General features: G+C 36.6%; 2 protein-coding genes across 2 annotated transcripts in view; both read left to right on the top strand.

Moving 5' to 3' along the window:
• Positions 1-1,391: 1,391 nt before the first annotated feature.
• ap3s1 (adaptor related protein complex 3 subunit sigma 1) lies at positions 1,392-11,167 on the top strand. Its single transcript, XM_066643875.1, has 6 exons — positions 1,392-1,594; positions 4,775-4,866; positions 4,978-5,089; positions 5,223-5,294; positions 5,822-5,929; positions 10,168-11,167. Exons 1-6 carry the CDS (start codon positions 1,526-1,528, stop codon positions 10,294-10,296), a joined length of 582 nt encoding a protein of 193 aa, XP_066499972.1. The 5' UTR covers positions 1,392-1,525; the 3' UTR covers positions 10,297-11,167.
• A 2,973-nt stretch (positions 11,168-14,140) lies between these two features.
• Positions 14,141-14,808, top strand: part of commd10 (COMM domain containing 10) — a 29,727-nt gene continuing 29,059 nt past the window's right edge. The window contains exons 1-2 of the mRNA XM_066644520.1: positions 14,141-14,271; positions 14,682-14,772. Coding sequence (XP_066500617.1) covers positions 14,243-14,271; positions 14,682-14,772 — 120 coding nt within the window. The 5' untranslated portion in view covers positions 14,141-14,242. The remainder of the gene's footprint in view (positions 14,272-14,681; positions 14,773-14,808) is intronic.

Below are 14,808 nucleotides of genomic sequence, written 5' to 3'. Positions count from 1 at the left end.
GTTAACAAAATAAAGAATTGCATAAATAGTGCATTGGACCTCTGGAAAGTATGTTAAATATTTATACTGAACAAAAAAAAAACACAATACTTTTGTTTGTGCTCCAATTTTTCATGAGCTTTCATGACTTTTACTATGTTCACAAAAGGCCTTTTTCTCTCAACTATTGTTCACAAATTCATCTACATCTGTTTTTGTGAGCACTTAACCTTTGTTGAGATAATCCATCCACTACACAGGTGTGGCATATCAAGATGCTGATTAGAGAGCATGATTATTACACAGGTGTGCATTAGGCTGGCCACAATAAAAAGCCACTCTAATATCCAAACAAAAACAGTCCCACCACCTACTGTCACCTCTAAAACCACTCACCTTCAGCACAGGAATGGCAAGGCATTCATTTTCATGTTTCCCTGTCTAACGTTTATCGCAATAACAGTCAGTAATAGGATTAGTTTTATAGTCTGTGAAGTGCACTTTGTGTAGAGTGGGGTGCTATTTTGTTAGCCTTTTTTAAAATTATTATTACAGAGTACTGTCCAATTGCTGCTGTAGCACTTTGAATTTCTCCACCGTGGGACTAATGAAGGATTATCTTATTTGGGACACAGTGTATTTTACATATTTGGATATGAGAAAGTTGCTATATCAAATAAAGTAATTATTATTATTACTACTACTATTATGAAGAGACTGTGGCACATCATGTAATGCTCCTGTCACAGAACTCCAGGGTCCTGGTGTTGTGGGTTCCAGCCCTGCTTCGTGTGTTGGTGTGTTCTCCCTGTGTCCATTTGGGTTTCCTCTGGGAGCTCTTGTTTTGTGTGTGTGTGTTGCCCTGCAAAAGACTGGCGCCCCCTCCAGTGTGTGTCCCTCCCTTGCACCCACTGATTCAGTGGCTCCAGAGGTGAACATAACGGCCCCTTAAATTCTTCCACCTCTTCATATGTTCTGTGACATCCAGCATCAAAAAGGATGGTTGAGACAGAGAGAGCAAACAAGCTGTGAGGAGTGAAGTGCCCTGCAAGGAGTCATATTCAAACATTATCCACCTACCTCATGTCTCATTCAGATGTAAGAACCCTACCCGCAATACCTTTTCTCCAACACTGAGTGTAGTGTACAGGCCTTCATCTCATGACCTGCACTATATAGAGAGCAGCGGGTAATATTAGACGCATCATTTTACTCAGCGAAGAAACACCTTAACTTTTCCTTGGGAAAAACTAATAATATATTTTAAAAGCAGAGAGGCAAGATCCCAGAAATCGTCACGTAATAATAGAACATATTGCGGATATTTCTTTAAACTAACAGTCTTTTATTTTAGAAGTCCCGCGGAAGAATCCTTCAGAGTCCAATGCGGCCGTTAACTTCACTGAATGTCCATGTGTATCCTTCCGCCTCCCCGACTCCTGTCACCGCCGGTCTATATTCTCCCTGGAGAGACACAGGTGATATCAGGACGGCGGGACCGGACGGTACGGGGGCAGTTTAGTATAGTTATTAATAGAATAATAACATGATAAAAGCCATACTAATATTCAACAACCATGGAAAACCAAGGCTCTCGAAATTTTACGAACACTACGTGAGTATGAGTTACACGGAAGCTAGTCAGCTAGCTAGCAAACTACAGGGTTGATGAAGCTGAAGTTTAGCTTCTCATTCGAAATGTTCGGTTCCACCTTAAATGCAGCAGCAGCAGCACGGGACCGGAATGGAATTGCTGCACCATTTAAGGTGGAGCGGAAAATTCGAATTGTAAGCCAAACTGTGTGGTTCAGTGTTGAAGGTCTAATTAGCTGTTACTCCAGCCCAGTCCTATGAACCATGTCATTTATGTGATGTTCATGTTGTTAATGATAGGATATCATGTATGTTTACTAACAATACTTTAATTCATAGCCAATTACATTTATCCGTGTCTCAGATAATTACGTGAGTTGGAGTTAAGGGTGTGATAGTCCGGGATGACTGCGAGGAGCATTACTTATGGATTTATGGAGCTGGGGCTGATTGGTCAGATATTCCATGATGATCACAGCCTGATAATGAAGAGAATGCCCAGTCAGCTTAGTTGGGAAGGTGGCTCAAAATTATTTATTTGACTAATGTAATCAAAGCTGCTATGGACTTTTATTAAACCATGACTCTGTTTACTTAGGCTTTGCAAACAAGTCAGTTCTGATTATCCACACCTCTGCTACTCAGAAATCTGCATGTTGGTCTGGTCTGAGTAAGACACTCGAGCAGCTTAAAGTGTCAAAGTTGCTTTAAATGCTACATTGACGATTTGTTGCATACGAAACCATTAAATATTAAGGTGGATTATAGTTTTACGTTTGAGAAGGGTGAGCTTAAGTTTCTGTGCTCGCTGAGTGTATCTCCAAAGTGTGGATTACATAGAGAACAGGGTCGGTTTACAACGTGACTGTGCCTTGTGATTGACTCGTGCTTACTGCACGGACTCCTGCTAAGGCTTGTTCAGCAATGTATGAGTCCATTCACTGCTCCTTGAGTTTATCCAGAGGTGGCTAGAAGTCCATGTTCAAGTAGACTAAACACATTGATTCAATGAAAAAGTAAAAGTACGATTCCGAAATACAACTTTAGTACAAGTAAAAATATTATAGCTCAAATAACTATTTAACATCCCACTCTGGTTATTGATTAATCCCCTAAAACACAGTTCTGTTAATCAAAATGACATATTTAAAAGTTATTTCCACGAAAGCCCCAAATGCCTTAAAGTGATTAAATATATCTCTATACCTTAGCCTTCATTCAGTATGCGTGGGTCTATGAATATTTAAATAGTTCTCGTCTCAATATCCACTCATCCCTCTGCCACGTTCCTGCAGCTAGAAAGCCTCACCCTCAAGTTGATGGGATTGTTTTTTTAGGTTTCTGATGTAAGAAACCTTGCTGTCTGAATTTGCCAATTTGAGACGGTCTTTGGAACACTGCAGTTTCAAAGCAGAATGTTCGATAGACTTCATAGGATGCATGGAACAAGTCATTTATAATAGATGAACTTGTGTTAGGGAGGTACAATATTTATTTTTAATGAATGTCTATAGGGCCTAATACTAACTTATCTACATTTATTGATCCACTGTGGGCTGTCTACTTTGTATCATGGTCTTTAAAGGAGTATTTCTGATCTTTCTTAATATGAGCTCAGCTAGCTTGTATAGAGTTTCAGTTTTTTTCCATCCGGTAAAGAGGGATTTAGCGTTATTAAGTTTAACGCTTCCTCTGAACCTTTTCTAAGAACTCTTTTCTAAGGTGGTTTCATGCCTATTGTGTCTCACTTTGTATTACTTTGTATTTGCAAATTAAAAAGTTATTTTTAACCATTGCAATATGGGGGAAAAACATAGCTCCCAAAACAAAGCCAAAAGACCAAAATTATATAAACATTCACATAAAGAAATAATCAGTCAGAATGTATGGGACTATACATATATTTTTTCAGTTATATGGCTGGGTGTGTAAGTGATGCTTTCATATTAAACATTCAAGTAACTAAGCAGTATAATGTCATTTATTAGCTATTTAATATCCCACTATGCTTATTATTTTCATAGCTTCTATTCATCAACACTGTAACAAGAAATGTTTGCCATTAGGTTGAATGAAATTGTAAATCTGATTACCAAAACAATATCCTGCAACATTGTGCCAGAGTACCTTTTTAAATTGAGCAAATATGCAAAAAATAAAAAATAAATCAAAGGCAGTGCTAGGTAATCTGTGTTTTAATGTACAAGAATATCCTTGAAATGCAATGTAATTCTTCTTGAATAAATTTTGAATAAAGCATTAGTGAGCATGGGTTGAGTTCCTGCCTTATCTCCTCACCCTGGAATGATATTTGAGTTTCTCACCTGTATGTTAGTATGACACAGTGCCAAGCACAGCTAACTCGGTGTAACTTGGAACTTTGTGTCCTTTTGCACTTGTTGCCCATAAATAAATAAATAAAAGTACATTGTACTTCAGTTTCACATCATAAGTTTAAAATGCCTTGTTAATCATAGAAAACAGTTTTATCCTTGCTTATATGTACATACGTATTTTCACTGCCCTTCTCATGGAAGTCAGGTATTTACAGTGACCATCAAGTAAATGCTTTAACAAATCCATCCATCAATAAAAATAAACCAGTGAGAAAGCAAACAGTGTTCCTCTAACTGTATTATTCTACCCAAAACAGTAATAATTATAATGGGATCATTCCTATTGCCCTTTACTGTATTTATTTTTTATTTACTGTAATTTTACAGTGTGTTTACAGGCAATACTCATTTAGTGCCAGGATTTAAACAATTGTCATGGCGACCTAATACTTTTGCTCAAAGCCTCCTTTTTCTTTTGCTGAAGTCAACAGGCTGTTCCTGTTGTGTGTTTGAAAAGGTGATTTAAACTGTTTAAAAAGTGTTTGCTCTGTCAACATTAGGACAACCAATTGTGGACATCTCCTGCAGTAATTAGTCTAAACACTTACATTCCAGATGCATAATGAATCCGCACCAACTTCTCTAAATAGTAGAAGAAACATGCAGAATTTTTCCTTTGAAAGCACAGTACGAAAACTGGCACAGCCTTCCCACTTTGAGAGAATTTAGCACTGGTTGGTGAATGGGTGGTTCACAGTACCAGGCCTTCGTGTTGTTTGACCCAAGGACAAGAGCAGAATTTATTAACACATCATGCACTTTCACAGTTTCAGTCTGACAAATATGTTTTCTTTGTTTCACCTCAGACTGAAGACACAGAACAGCAGATTATCAGAGAAACATTTCATCTGGTATCGAAGCGGGACGAGAATGTCTGCAATTTTCTTGAGGGCGGACTGTAAGCATGACTACATGGGCAGGGGGTGGGGGGGGGTGTTATGATTCTGTACAGTAATTAGCATCTCAAACAGCAGTCTATGTTCACTTAGTATTCCTTGTGTGCACTCAGGTTGATAGGTGGATCAGACAACAAGCTGATCTACAGACACTATGCCACGCTGTATTTTGTCTTCTGTGTAGACTCCTCAGAAAGTGAACTTGGCATTCTAGATTTAATCCAGGTATTTCTGTTTGTTTTCCTCTCCCAGAGAAAGGCTGACTAAATTTCAGCAATGACTACCTGAATACGTAGATTGGTATTACTGAAATACTTATGTTTTAACATCTAAGAATATATATATTCTGTGTTCACAGGTGTTTGTGGAAACACTGGACAAATGTTTTGAAAATGTCTGTGAGCTTGACCTAATTTTCCATGTAGACAAGGTACATTTTTCAAGTGTTTTTTTTTCTTTCTTTTTAAACTAAAGGAATATTTATTTATTTATTTATTTTTATTTTTTTGCACTCTTAAATCTTACATCTAGACAGAAAACATAAATACAGAATGTAATATCAAATGTTTGTTACATACTTTGTAAAATCAAAGTGAAAAAAATTCAAGTTTAAAAAATATTTTTATTTATTGATTGATTGTTTTAAATTATTTTTTATCGACTGGTCCATTTTCTCGTGGTGGCTTTAAAATAAAAATGGTGATGATAAAAAATGATTTTTCTGCTGAGATTTTCTTGCCCTAGTAAATGCATATATTAGGAAGGAAAAACTGCTATGTTGTAGCAGCTCCAGTAAATGCAGCAGCACAGATTATCACAGTAAACAAAGGCAGCTTCAGATTTTATACCCCTTAAGCAAAATTATATTTATATGCAAAGATACACTCTGACTACAATATTAAGGTTAGGAAACTGTGCTATAATTGCCTTTCGTATATTTGGCTTAATGTTTTTCAGGTCCACAACATTCTGGCTGAAATGGTGATGGGTGGTATGGTCCTAGAGACCAACATGAATGAGATCATAACACAAGTAGATGCCCAAAACAAAATGGAGAAGTCTGAGGTAAGAATGTTGCTGCTGAGTCTCTGTGCTCTAGGTATGTGCAGGCATGTCTGTGTGTGGACTGCATGTCCAAGAATGCCCTTTTGTGATGCCTTTTGCTCTCAGTGTCTGTGGCTCTACGGCCCACTGCTATTGCTATGCTGCACACTGAAAGCTCTTCTCAACTTCGATGCAGATGTTCTAAAACAGACTCATTCACAATATCCAGGAGACATAGCTTTCTAATTCTACACAAACTCCCACATGATTTCCACTGCTTCCTTCACCAACAGTTAGACCGTTTCAGCTAGATATAATAAGTAATATACCATCACCACCACATTCATGTGAATTAGATTTGTTTGACCATAAGCACAGTGAAGATATTTTGGAAAGCTGTGATTTGAAGAGGTTGAGGGGATGTTGTTATGAAAAAAGATGAAAAGATTTGATGTTTAAATTTAAATATGTTTATCAGTCTTTAGAATGATTCAGCATTCATGCAAAAAGTGGTCTGATAGATAAGCTGTTCAAAATGGTGACAAAACTTGGCTCTATACCTGTTGCTTAACAGGTTCTTTTTTTTCTGTTTTGCATAATGAGTTGCATAATGAGTTGCATAATGTGTAGTTTCTTTTTTTTTTTTGGGGTAGGTCTCTGTGTTGTTGTCTGACAAAATTTCTTTATTTATGCTGCTTTGCCAATTAAAAAAAACCCACTTACACAATCATGGCCTTTTTCTAGCTTTAAAAGAAGAAAGACTGGTTCAGTGGCTTCATTTAGTTTTAGAAATACAGTGAACAAATGAATTGTTTAATTGTTTGTAGTTGCATGTCTATGGAGATATATAATCACCTAACCAGTGCCTTTTTATAAATGCAACAGACAACTTGGTATTTGACAGCTGAGTCATTCTTAGCATTTTTGACTGTCAAACATTAAATCTACTTGTAATTTCTCTCTGCTGACCACCTACCCTAGACCGCTAGCACAAAAACGAACCAAAATGCAGTTATTGGTAAATTATGAAAACACTGAAAACAAACGGGGATATCCTGCAACGAATTTGTGAAAGACAATATGTATCAGCAAAAAATAAAAATCTACTATTGAACTATTGGTATTTCTAATTGTCTTTGGAGGAGTTATACATTTAACTAACACTGATGTTCACATGGCTACAATTTTAACTTGGATTTAAATTGTCTGCGGTCTAAGTTAGGTTCTCTCACTCCTTCGGTGCTAAAACTGTGATATCTTATCTGCTTTAACTACCATTCCTCATTCCTCTTTCCTGACTTTCTCTAGTTCTTTCCATTTTCTTTTTGCAGACGTTTATCTTTCAGTCACCCAGGCAGGACAGGTAGACCCAGGTACTGCTCTGAATTCCAAACCAATAAATTTTACACAAGTTATCCTCAAGACAAACATGACTTTTTGTTTTTACATGGACAAATTGTGCCTTTCTGCAGACTTATACAAACATTCTGGAGTTAAGTGATACCGTTATAGTCCCTTATAATTATCATTAAGTGATTCAGTTATAGTCCAGATTTTTTTTAAAGAAAAGTATTCTTCACAAGTTAATGTAATCTTATTCACGTAAAAACTAGCTATGATTACGTAGCGATTGTATGTTGCCTCACCAATGTCGTAGGTATTGTTTTAAGTATTTGAACCTAATTAGTTTCATCCATACATGAAGAACTGTAGATGTATTTCACACTGATGTAAGTCATTATTTATAACAAAGTAACAAAAAATTTATTTCTTTATATTTTTGTAACTTTGAAGGTAGAAGTGAATTTTTAAATGGTGCCCAAATCACAGGACATTTTAATGTTTCTAATTTGTTTCTAAATAATGTTTGTTCTTAGGATAACATGGTAAAATGCACCAGGTTTGTCTTCACTTTTATGTGAAACTCCCTAGATATTACCCAATTTACCTCTGATCCTTGTACATTTACATTACTATAGCGTAGTCTAGAATAGCTCAAAAAGGTTTTAGGCCCAAGAGCCTGCATTTCTTAATTGCTTTCTTGGTAAGTACCATATTCCTCTATTCTATTACTTGAAATCTTTTCAGTTGATAGCCAGTGTTTGTGACGCTATACTTTTGTAGTGACAATTGGTAAAGACTGACTGACTGACTTACCTAAATATCTACATTCACTTATCGTATATTTTTACTTTTCTGTTTATGTGAGAATACTGCCATCCCATTGCAACTTTACCAGTTGAAACCTTGTGTATATAAAACATGAATATTACAGACATATTCTCAGTCAGTTCTTACCAGTATTTGTGGTCTCTGTCTGTCTGTCAGTAGTTGTAGTTCCATTTTAATGGAAGTTTTGTCTTTGTTCATTTGTTTGGATGTTTTTTTTTTTTCTGATTTAGGAACAACAAAAGTAACCCAGGCCCAAATTTGAACATATTTGGGATTAGAATATTTGGTTTTCTTTGAAACCAAAAGATTTTGGCCAGAATGTGTTTTTACAAGCTTTGCTTACTAAAACAACACCACAGAGACATTTCACTAACCTTTTAACACGCAAGAACCTTTCAGCAGACTGTCAATGTTCACTGAAGCATTAAGGCACATAGTGCAGATGGTTACTATTTACATTCTAGTGATTCATTGTAAATGATTTTTTTTTATATATAAATAAAGCCTGTGTTGATGGATTGGAAAAATGGTTACCAAGAGCTTCTGTAGAGTGCTGGAGCAGCCATAGTCCGGAACTCAGTGTCTGCCCATGCACTCCAGCAGCATATATTCTCTGCTCTGTTTGTTTCTCTTCTCTATACTTTGTTATATTAACATATCCTATTTTGCAAATGCTGCAGCTCGACCTCACTGTCAGGATTAGAAATGTAATCCTGCCATATTTCACAGCTTCCTACTAGGGCCTGCTTCATACGGAGATGATTCTTCAGGACCCATTGTTCTTTTGAGTTCAGTTTTACACAATAGTTGTTTAGCTTTTTTAATTTTGTTGTCAGTTTTAACAGAGTTGCATCAAACTTAAACGGATTAGTGTGCGGCAAGTGAACAGCAACTGAAACAGCTTAGCTTGTTAATGATTTTGAACACCTGGCCAAGCACATTATGTAATCTACTCAGTTTTGGATTATACACATTGATACTCAGGCACATGTAGGGTCTGTATTCACTAAGGTGTAGCTATGCAGGAGCCTTATCTATATGAATATTCTGTATTCTGTACTTTTATGGCTAAACATTGTTGAATAGTATCAATAGTCGGTATAGGTTTATACTCCTTTTAACTTAACAGTGCTTCCTTAGCAGACTTAATAGTCAGTTCTCAATCACCACACTTTTTTCAACTTAAAGAACATCAAATATTGTAGCACTGAAGTTGGAGCTACCCAGAAATATTTATGGCAGTGGTTTTAGTTGACACTATTTCCATTTCTGATTTTATTGTTAAACTAACATTTACCATGTTTTTTTATGTTAAATATGATTATTTATATCTCTGGTTTATACTGCGCAGATAATATTACAAAATATAATGTCTTTGTGTTTAAAGCCCCCCCAATGCAGTTTAATTTAAGTATTTCATTTTCTTAATTTTATGTTTTATACTCTTACTCTTTAGTAGACACATACCATCATGAAGAAATAGTGTAAAATATTGTAATATGTAAAAATGAACTTTTAAACTTTTGGAAGAGTTCCAACATGTGATTTAATTTTAAAGGTATTACAGAGAAGTCAAGTTTTGTGTTTTCAAGTGCCTTAAATTAAGTGGGATGTGCAGAAATTGTCTTGGAGATTAGCACCAGCTCATTCATTTAATCAAAATCAAGCTCTTCATTTCCTCCACATCAATTTCCATTTTTTCAGCTTTGCCCAACTTCTGTCCTTCCATACTGGTCCCTAAGGCTTTGATCAATTTATTTCCCAAAAGTCCTCCCTCTAGACCATCCTTTCATTTTTGGGAAGGCTCAAAAATCCTTTGATTTCCTTTAATTTCTTCAGTTGAGGCTTACTCTGCCTTACTCGTGGGAAGTGATATTTTTAATTGACTTGAGTGATGCATGTGCATTTTGAGCTGTGAATAAGAATGCCAACCTTGCACACGTGCTTTGCATTGTGTGTGTGTCGTCAACTATATATGTGCCGTGTGATGGACTGAATGTTTCTGTTGCTTGTTCATAGGTGAATAACATCTTAAGTCTTAACATGTTTAAGTCTTGTTTAGTGTGTGTGTCTGTTTGTGTGCACAGGCTGGTATTGCAGGCGCACCTGCACGTGCTGTATCAGCGGTAAAGAACATGAACCTTCCAGAAATGCCCAAGAACATCAACATTGGAGACATCAGCATAAAAGTGCCAAACTTGCCCTCTTTCAAATAACAGATAAAATGCCCCTGTGCAGGGATGGACAGATGCATATGTTGAAATGTGTTTACCAAAATGCAAGTGAAATATCTTGTTACTTCAGAGGCTATGAAGGTACCATTTGATTTATTTTCAAGATGCTCCTGGTTTTGGAATGTCATGTATGTGTCTTTTTTTACTCTGTAGAAATGAAGTATTTATTACATTCTTTTGTCCTCTCTGAAAGTGTGCCCTTACAATTTGGCTGCTACAGTATTTGAAAGATCATAACTTTGTAGTGCTTTGTACATCAGACTTGCGTATACTCAAGAATGGAAATATCTAAATGAATGTATATGCTTAAATTGTATTACTGGTACTATTCTTTATGTAATCAGAATATTTTATATATAATTTATCTTCTTTTCATACTAAGACAATGATTTTATTTTACTCCTTGCATGTGAGTTTCTTTTTTGCAACAAAATAAAATATTGCAGCATTTTATCTTGTTTTGTTTTTTAAAAACCTCCTTAGTTTTTTTTTCCCCATATTTATTTTAAACAACTAATCAGTCATAATGCTATTTTAATCTGTTTGCTGTTATGAATTGTAAAGTATATGAAACATGAACATATAAAACATGTTTAAACTATTTTGCTGTAATGAATTATAAACAATATATGGAGTATGTATATACTTTTACTTTTGTAAATGCAGGGATTTCATCATTTTTTTCCAGACACCTTTGACCTATTATCAGTCAACTGGATATTGCCATGTTTTAGAGACATCTCAAGCATGCTCAATTAAAAATCCCTGTTGGAATGTCCCTTGAAATAGTAAGTTATTCCTTTTTTTTCAAGTTATATTCTTGATCAGAGAGATGTTCATCTACTTGCATAATCAAAGCAAAAATAAATACATATATTTATTAATCAAACTTCACTTTTGTCTCAAACCTGAAAATAGGAAAAGTATATTACTAATGCCAAACACTAAATAGTTCATGTGAAGAAGTTTGTTAGTCTTGAAGGAGCACATTTTCTAAAGCTTGAATACCGTTGCCTGACACTGGGGGGGGGGGGGGGGGGGAGATATACCTGAACCATCAAAATAACATCTTGAACCTGCCTCTGTACAGCTTCTAAAATAGAAGTGATTTATTTTTATTGGTTTACATGCAGTGAATCAAATGTTATTTTTATTTACTTATTATTTAGTTTGTCTCAGTGGCAGTGCATTAAGGTCATTAGCTACCTGAGAGTACATATAAACAAATCTATTATGAAGTCTAGAAAAGTGCTTGTAAAATGAAATGGCCTCCAGATGGAGACATTATTCCATCTGTGGAAGATGTTTTCACACTGTCAGTGCTTCAGGTTAATGTCCATTCTAAGCTGATGAACCCTAGTTACAAAAAAACACAAATGGTACACAAGGTACTTGATACCTAAATTTGGTGTGTTGATTCAAATGAGTTTGAACTTACATGTGTTTTATGACACTCCTTAAAGATGTGTAATGGACCCCTGCAGTCTTCCCCAGACAGTGAACATACATTGGTCCGCTGGCGTCAAAAGGTTGGTACACCACTGACTGTAGACCACAGCTGGTCCACCATCGGACCACTCAGACTGCTGTCCTGTACAGGATCTAACATTTTAAAATTTACAGAGACATTTATTCTGGAAAACAAACTAATACAAATATTATCAACAACTAAGAGATATAATAATGAGTATAAGTCTGATATAAAATGATTATGTCCCTAGACATTAAGCAGACAAACCATTAAATGTAGGAAAACATTTAAACAGAGTGCTTCAGAATTGGTTCATAACTCACAAATTCATTCAGATGTGAGGCTAATTTTATTGTAAATGTAAGTGTAAACAGAGTAAAAGGTATCCATGTCTGATTTTATATTAAACACAACTTGACTTGGTAAAGCCAGTTAAGAAAACTATACAACAATTCCACTGACTTCCAAAGGTATTCCACTAAATTCGGTTAAGATGTTTGAAGAAATATTTTCTGCTACTTGCGTTCTGGTTTTGCTGGCAATATTAACACAACCAGTTATCAGCCTTACAAAATTAGATTTAGGTTGAAATTATGACCCCAATATAACATCAGTATCACAAATGTGTGTAAAATGGCCTGTATTTACCCTGTGTGTTAGAATGAAAATATCTAGGGCAGCATATTTTTTAAAGGTTTCTGTGAGATTTGTGAGCCTCTAAACTCTTCAAATGTCTGGTTCCAGTCATAATCACTGTGAATAATTCAGACTAGATAAGTTTCTCTTAAGTAGCACATTGTACATCAGACCACTGTGAATAACTTTGTTTAAATTCAAGTCCTGTTGGTCAATGATTAAAACTCTCCATCAAAAGGACATTTTAAGTTATATTCAGAATATAATATATTATATCAGCTACACCAGAGCCACACACCTGCAACTCAAAACCCCCACCCCCCAACTTAATGCTATTGGTCCCATAGGTTTATGACATAAGAAGTCGCAGTTACACAGCTCCAGGGACCTGGAGGTTGTGTGTTTGAGTCCTGCTCCGTGTGACTGTCTGTGAGGAGTTTGGTGTGTTCTCCCATTGTCCTCGTGGGTCTCCTCCGGGTGCTCCGGTTTCCTCCCACAGTCCAAAAACACACATTGCTAGGTGGATTGGCAACTCAAAAGTGTCCGTAAGTGTGTGTTGCCCTGTGAAGGACTGGCGCCCCCTCCAGGATGTATTCCTGCCTTACACCCAATGATTCCAGGTAGGTTCTGGACCAGTGGCGGATGCTGGTCTTTCAAGGAGGGGAAGCTCAATTTCGGCCTACATCATAAAATGTGTCTGTTTATTTATACATACATTCTACCTTTTTCAAGAAAATGATCTATGACCCTGTCGTACCAACAAGGCGTCTTTTCCAGGGACTTGACTAGTGTCCTCTCAATGGCCAGCAGAGCTATGCTGCTTAAACGGCCTTGGCCCATGTGAAGTGTGTCCGTCTGTGAATGCTTTGTGACGGTGGAGGGGCTCAGCAACACCCGCTAGAAACTGCGATAGAAGTCAGTCTCCAAACACAAGCAGCTACAAAAAAAACCCACCAGAAATAGAAGCTCGACATGTCGCTAGTCATTTTTAACAAAGAAAATCTCGCTAAGAGGTTTCGGAAAATCTCCGGTTCAACTCAGAACAGAATGAAAATGTAATGCTGCCACGGATTTTTACACCAAAGTTTCGCTGATTCGCTTATTTCGCTGTCAATCAAAAAGGGATTCCGCCTCAGACAAATCATCCAATCATCATGCAGAAGCTGAGCGTCCGGGCCAGCCGAGGCCAGCCCACTGCCCCATAGACCCCCAGAGACGCTCAGCGTCCTCACTGTTTAAAACACTGTTAAACTGCGGGAATGATTGAGAGCAAAGCCGCGTCTTTACCAGTGATAAGAAGCTGATTCTGAACAAAAGTTGAGAGCGTTGTAGTCCACATTTATTCAATGACATGTACACACAACAGTATATATTTGATCACTTATTTTTTTGACATTTTAGGGGAAGCTGAGCTTCCCTTGCAGTCTTAGAGCAATCGCCTCTGTTCTGACCACGACCCTGAACTGGATAAGCGCTTACAGATAATGAATGAATGAATGATGCTTGAGACGTCTTCAGTGAAAATGTTCAGGAATGACTGCTTATTTTGCCCCTTATACCTCTTATTAAACATATAAAAAGCATATTAAAAACACCACCCTGTCAGGCTAACAAGGTAAAAAATGTATAAATGTGTAAGTGATTAAAGAACCTTGATTTTCTCTGCAGGAGTCTGAGAAATAGTTTATTTTGCAGAGTCCTCGCACGTAGTGCTGACGTCATGCGTCATGTGACTGCCGATGAGGAAGAACCTCCTTTAGCGCAGTAATGACACTCAGGTAGAGGACCGAGAATAACAGTGAGATAAATTAACTCTGCACCATGGCGACAATCGTCAAAGAAACCCAAAGGTGAGAGGAGTTTTTTTTAACTCGTTGTCTGTTAACTGTTAGATGAAGTTGAAGCGTTTGCTTCGTGTTATAATTTTCCGTTCCACCTTAAATGGTGCAGCAGACGACAACAGAATATGTGCTGCATCATTTAAGGTGGACTGGAAACTTTGAGTATTAACTGCAGAATAAAAAAGGAGATTTCAGTCGCGTAGAGTCAAGCTGTAAATAAGAATTAAAAATATATTGGAAACAATTAAATAGCCGTTTGTTTGTTTTAGTGTATGTTTATATATTATAACTTCAGTATACGAAACCCTAGGTATAACTCGTTTATAATTTCACTGTAAGTTTCTTTAAATGTATTTTAATTCACTATTAGTCACTATTAATTGGTATGAACTTGCACCGCTCCACTGTTCTCTCTGCAGTATCAAAGAGGCAGTCACTCATATCAATGCTATCGACGCCAATAAGTTTTCCAGACTTCTTTCTCGCATTCTTCAAAAACTTCATCTTAAGGTAGGAACAGCTGAATGACTTTAGCCGTCTGTAAAT

The sequence above is a fragment of the Hoplias malabaricus genome, chromosome 14, assembly GCF_029633855.1.
Source record: "Hoplias malabaricus isolate fHopMal1 chromosome 14, fHopMal1.hap1, whole genome shotgun sequence".
Classification (NCBI taxonomy): domain Eukaryota; kingdom Metazoa; phylum Chordata; class Actinopteri; order Characiformes; family Erythrinidae; genus Hoplias; species Hoplias malabaricus.
This window is presented reverse-complemented; position numbering and strand designations above follow the sequence as displayed.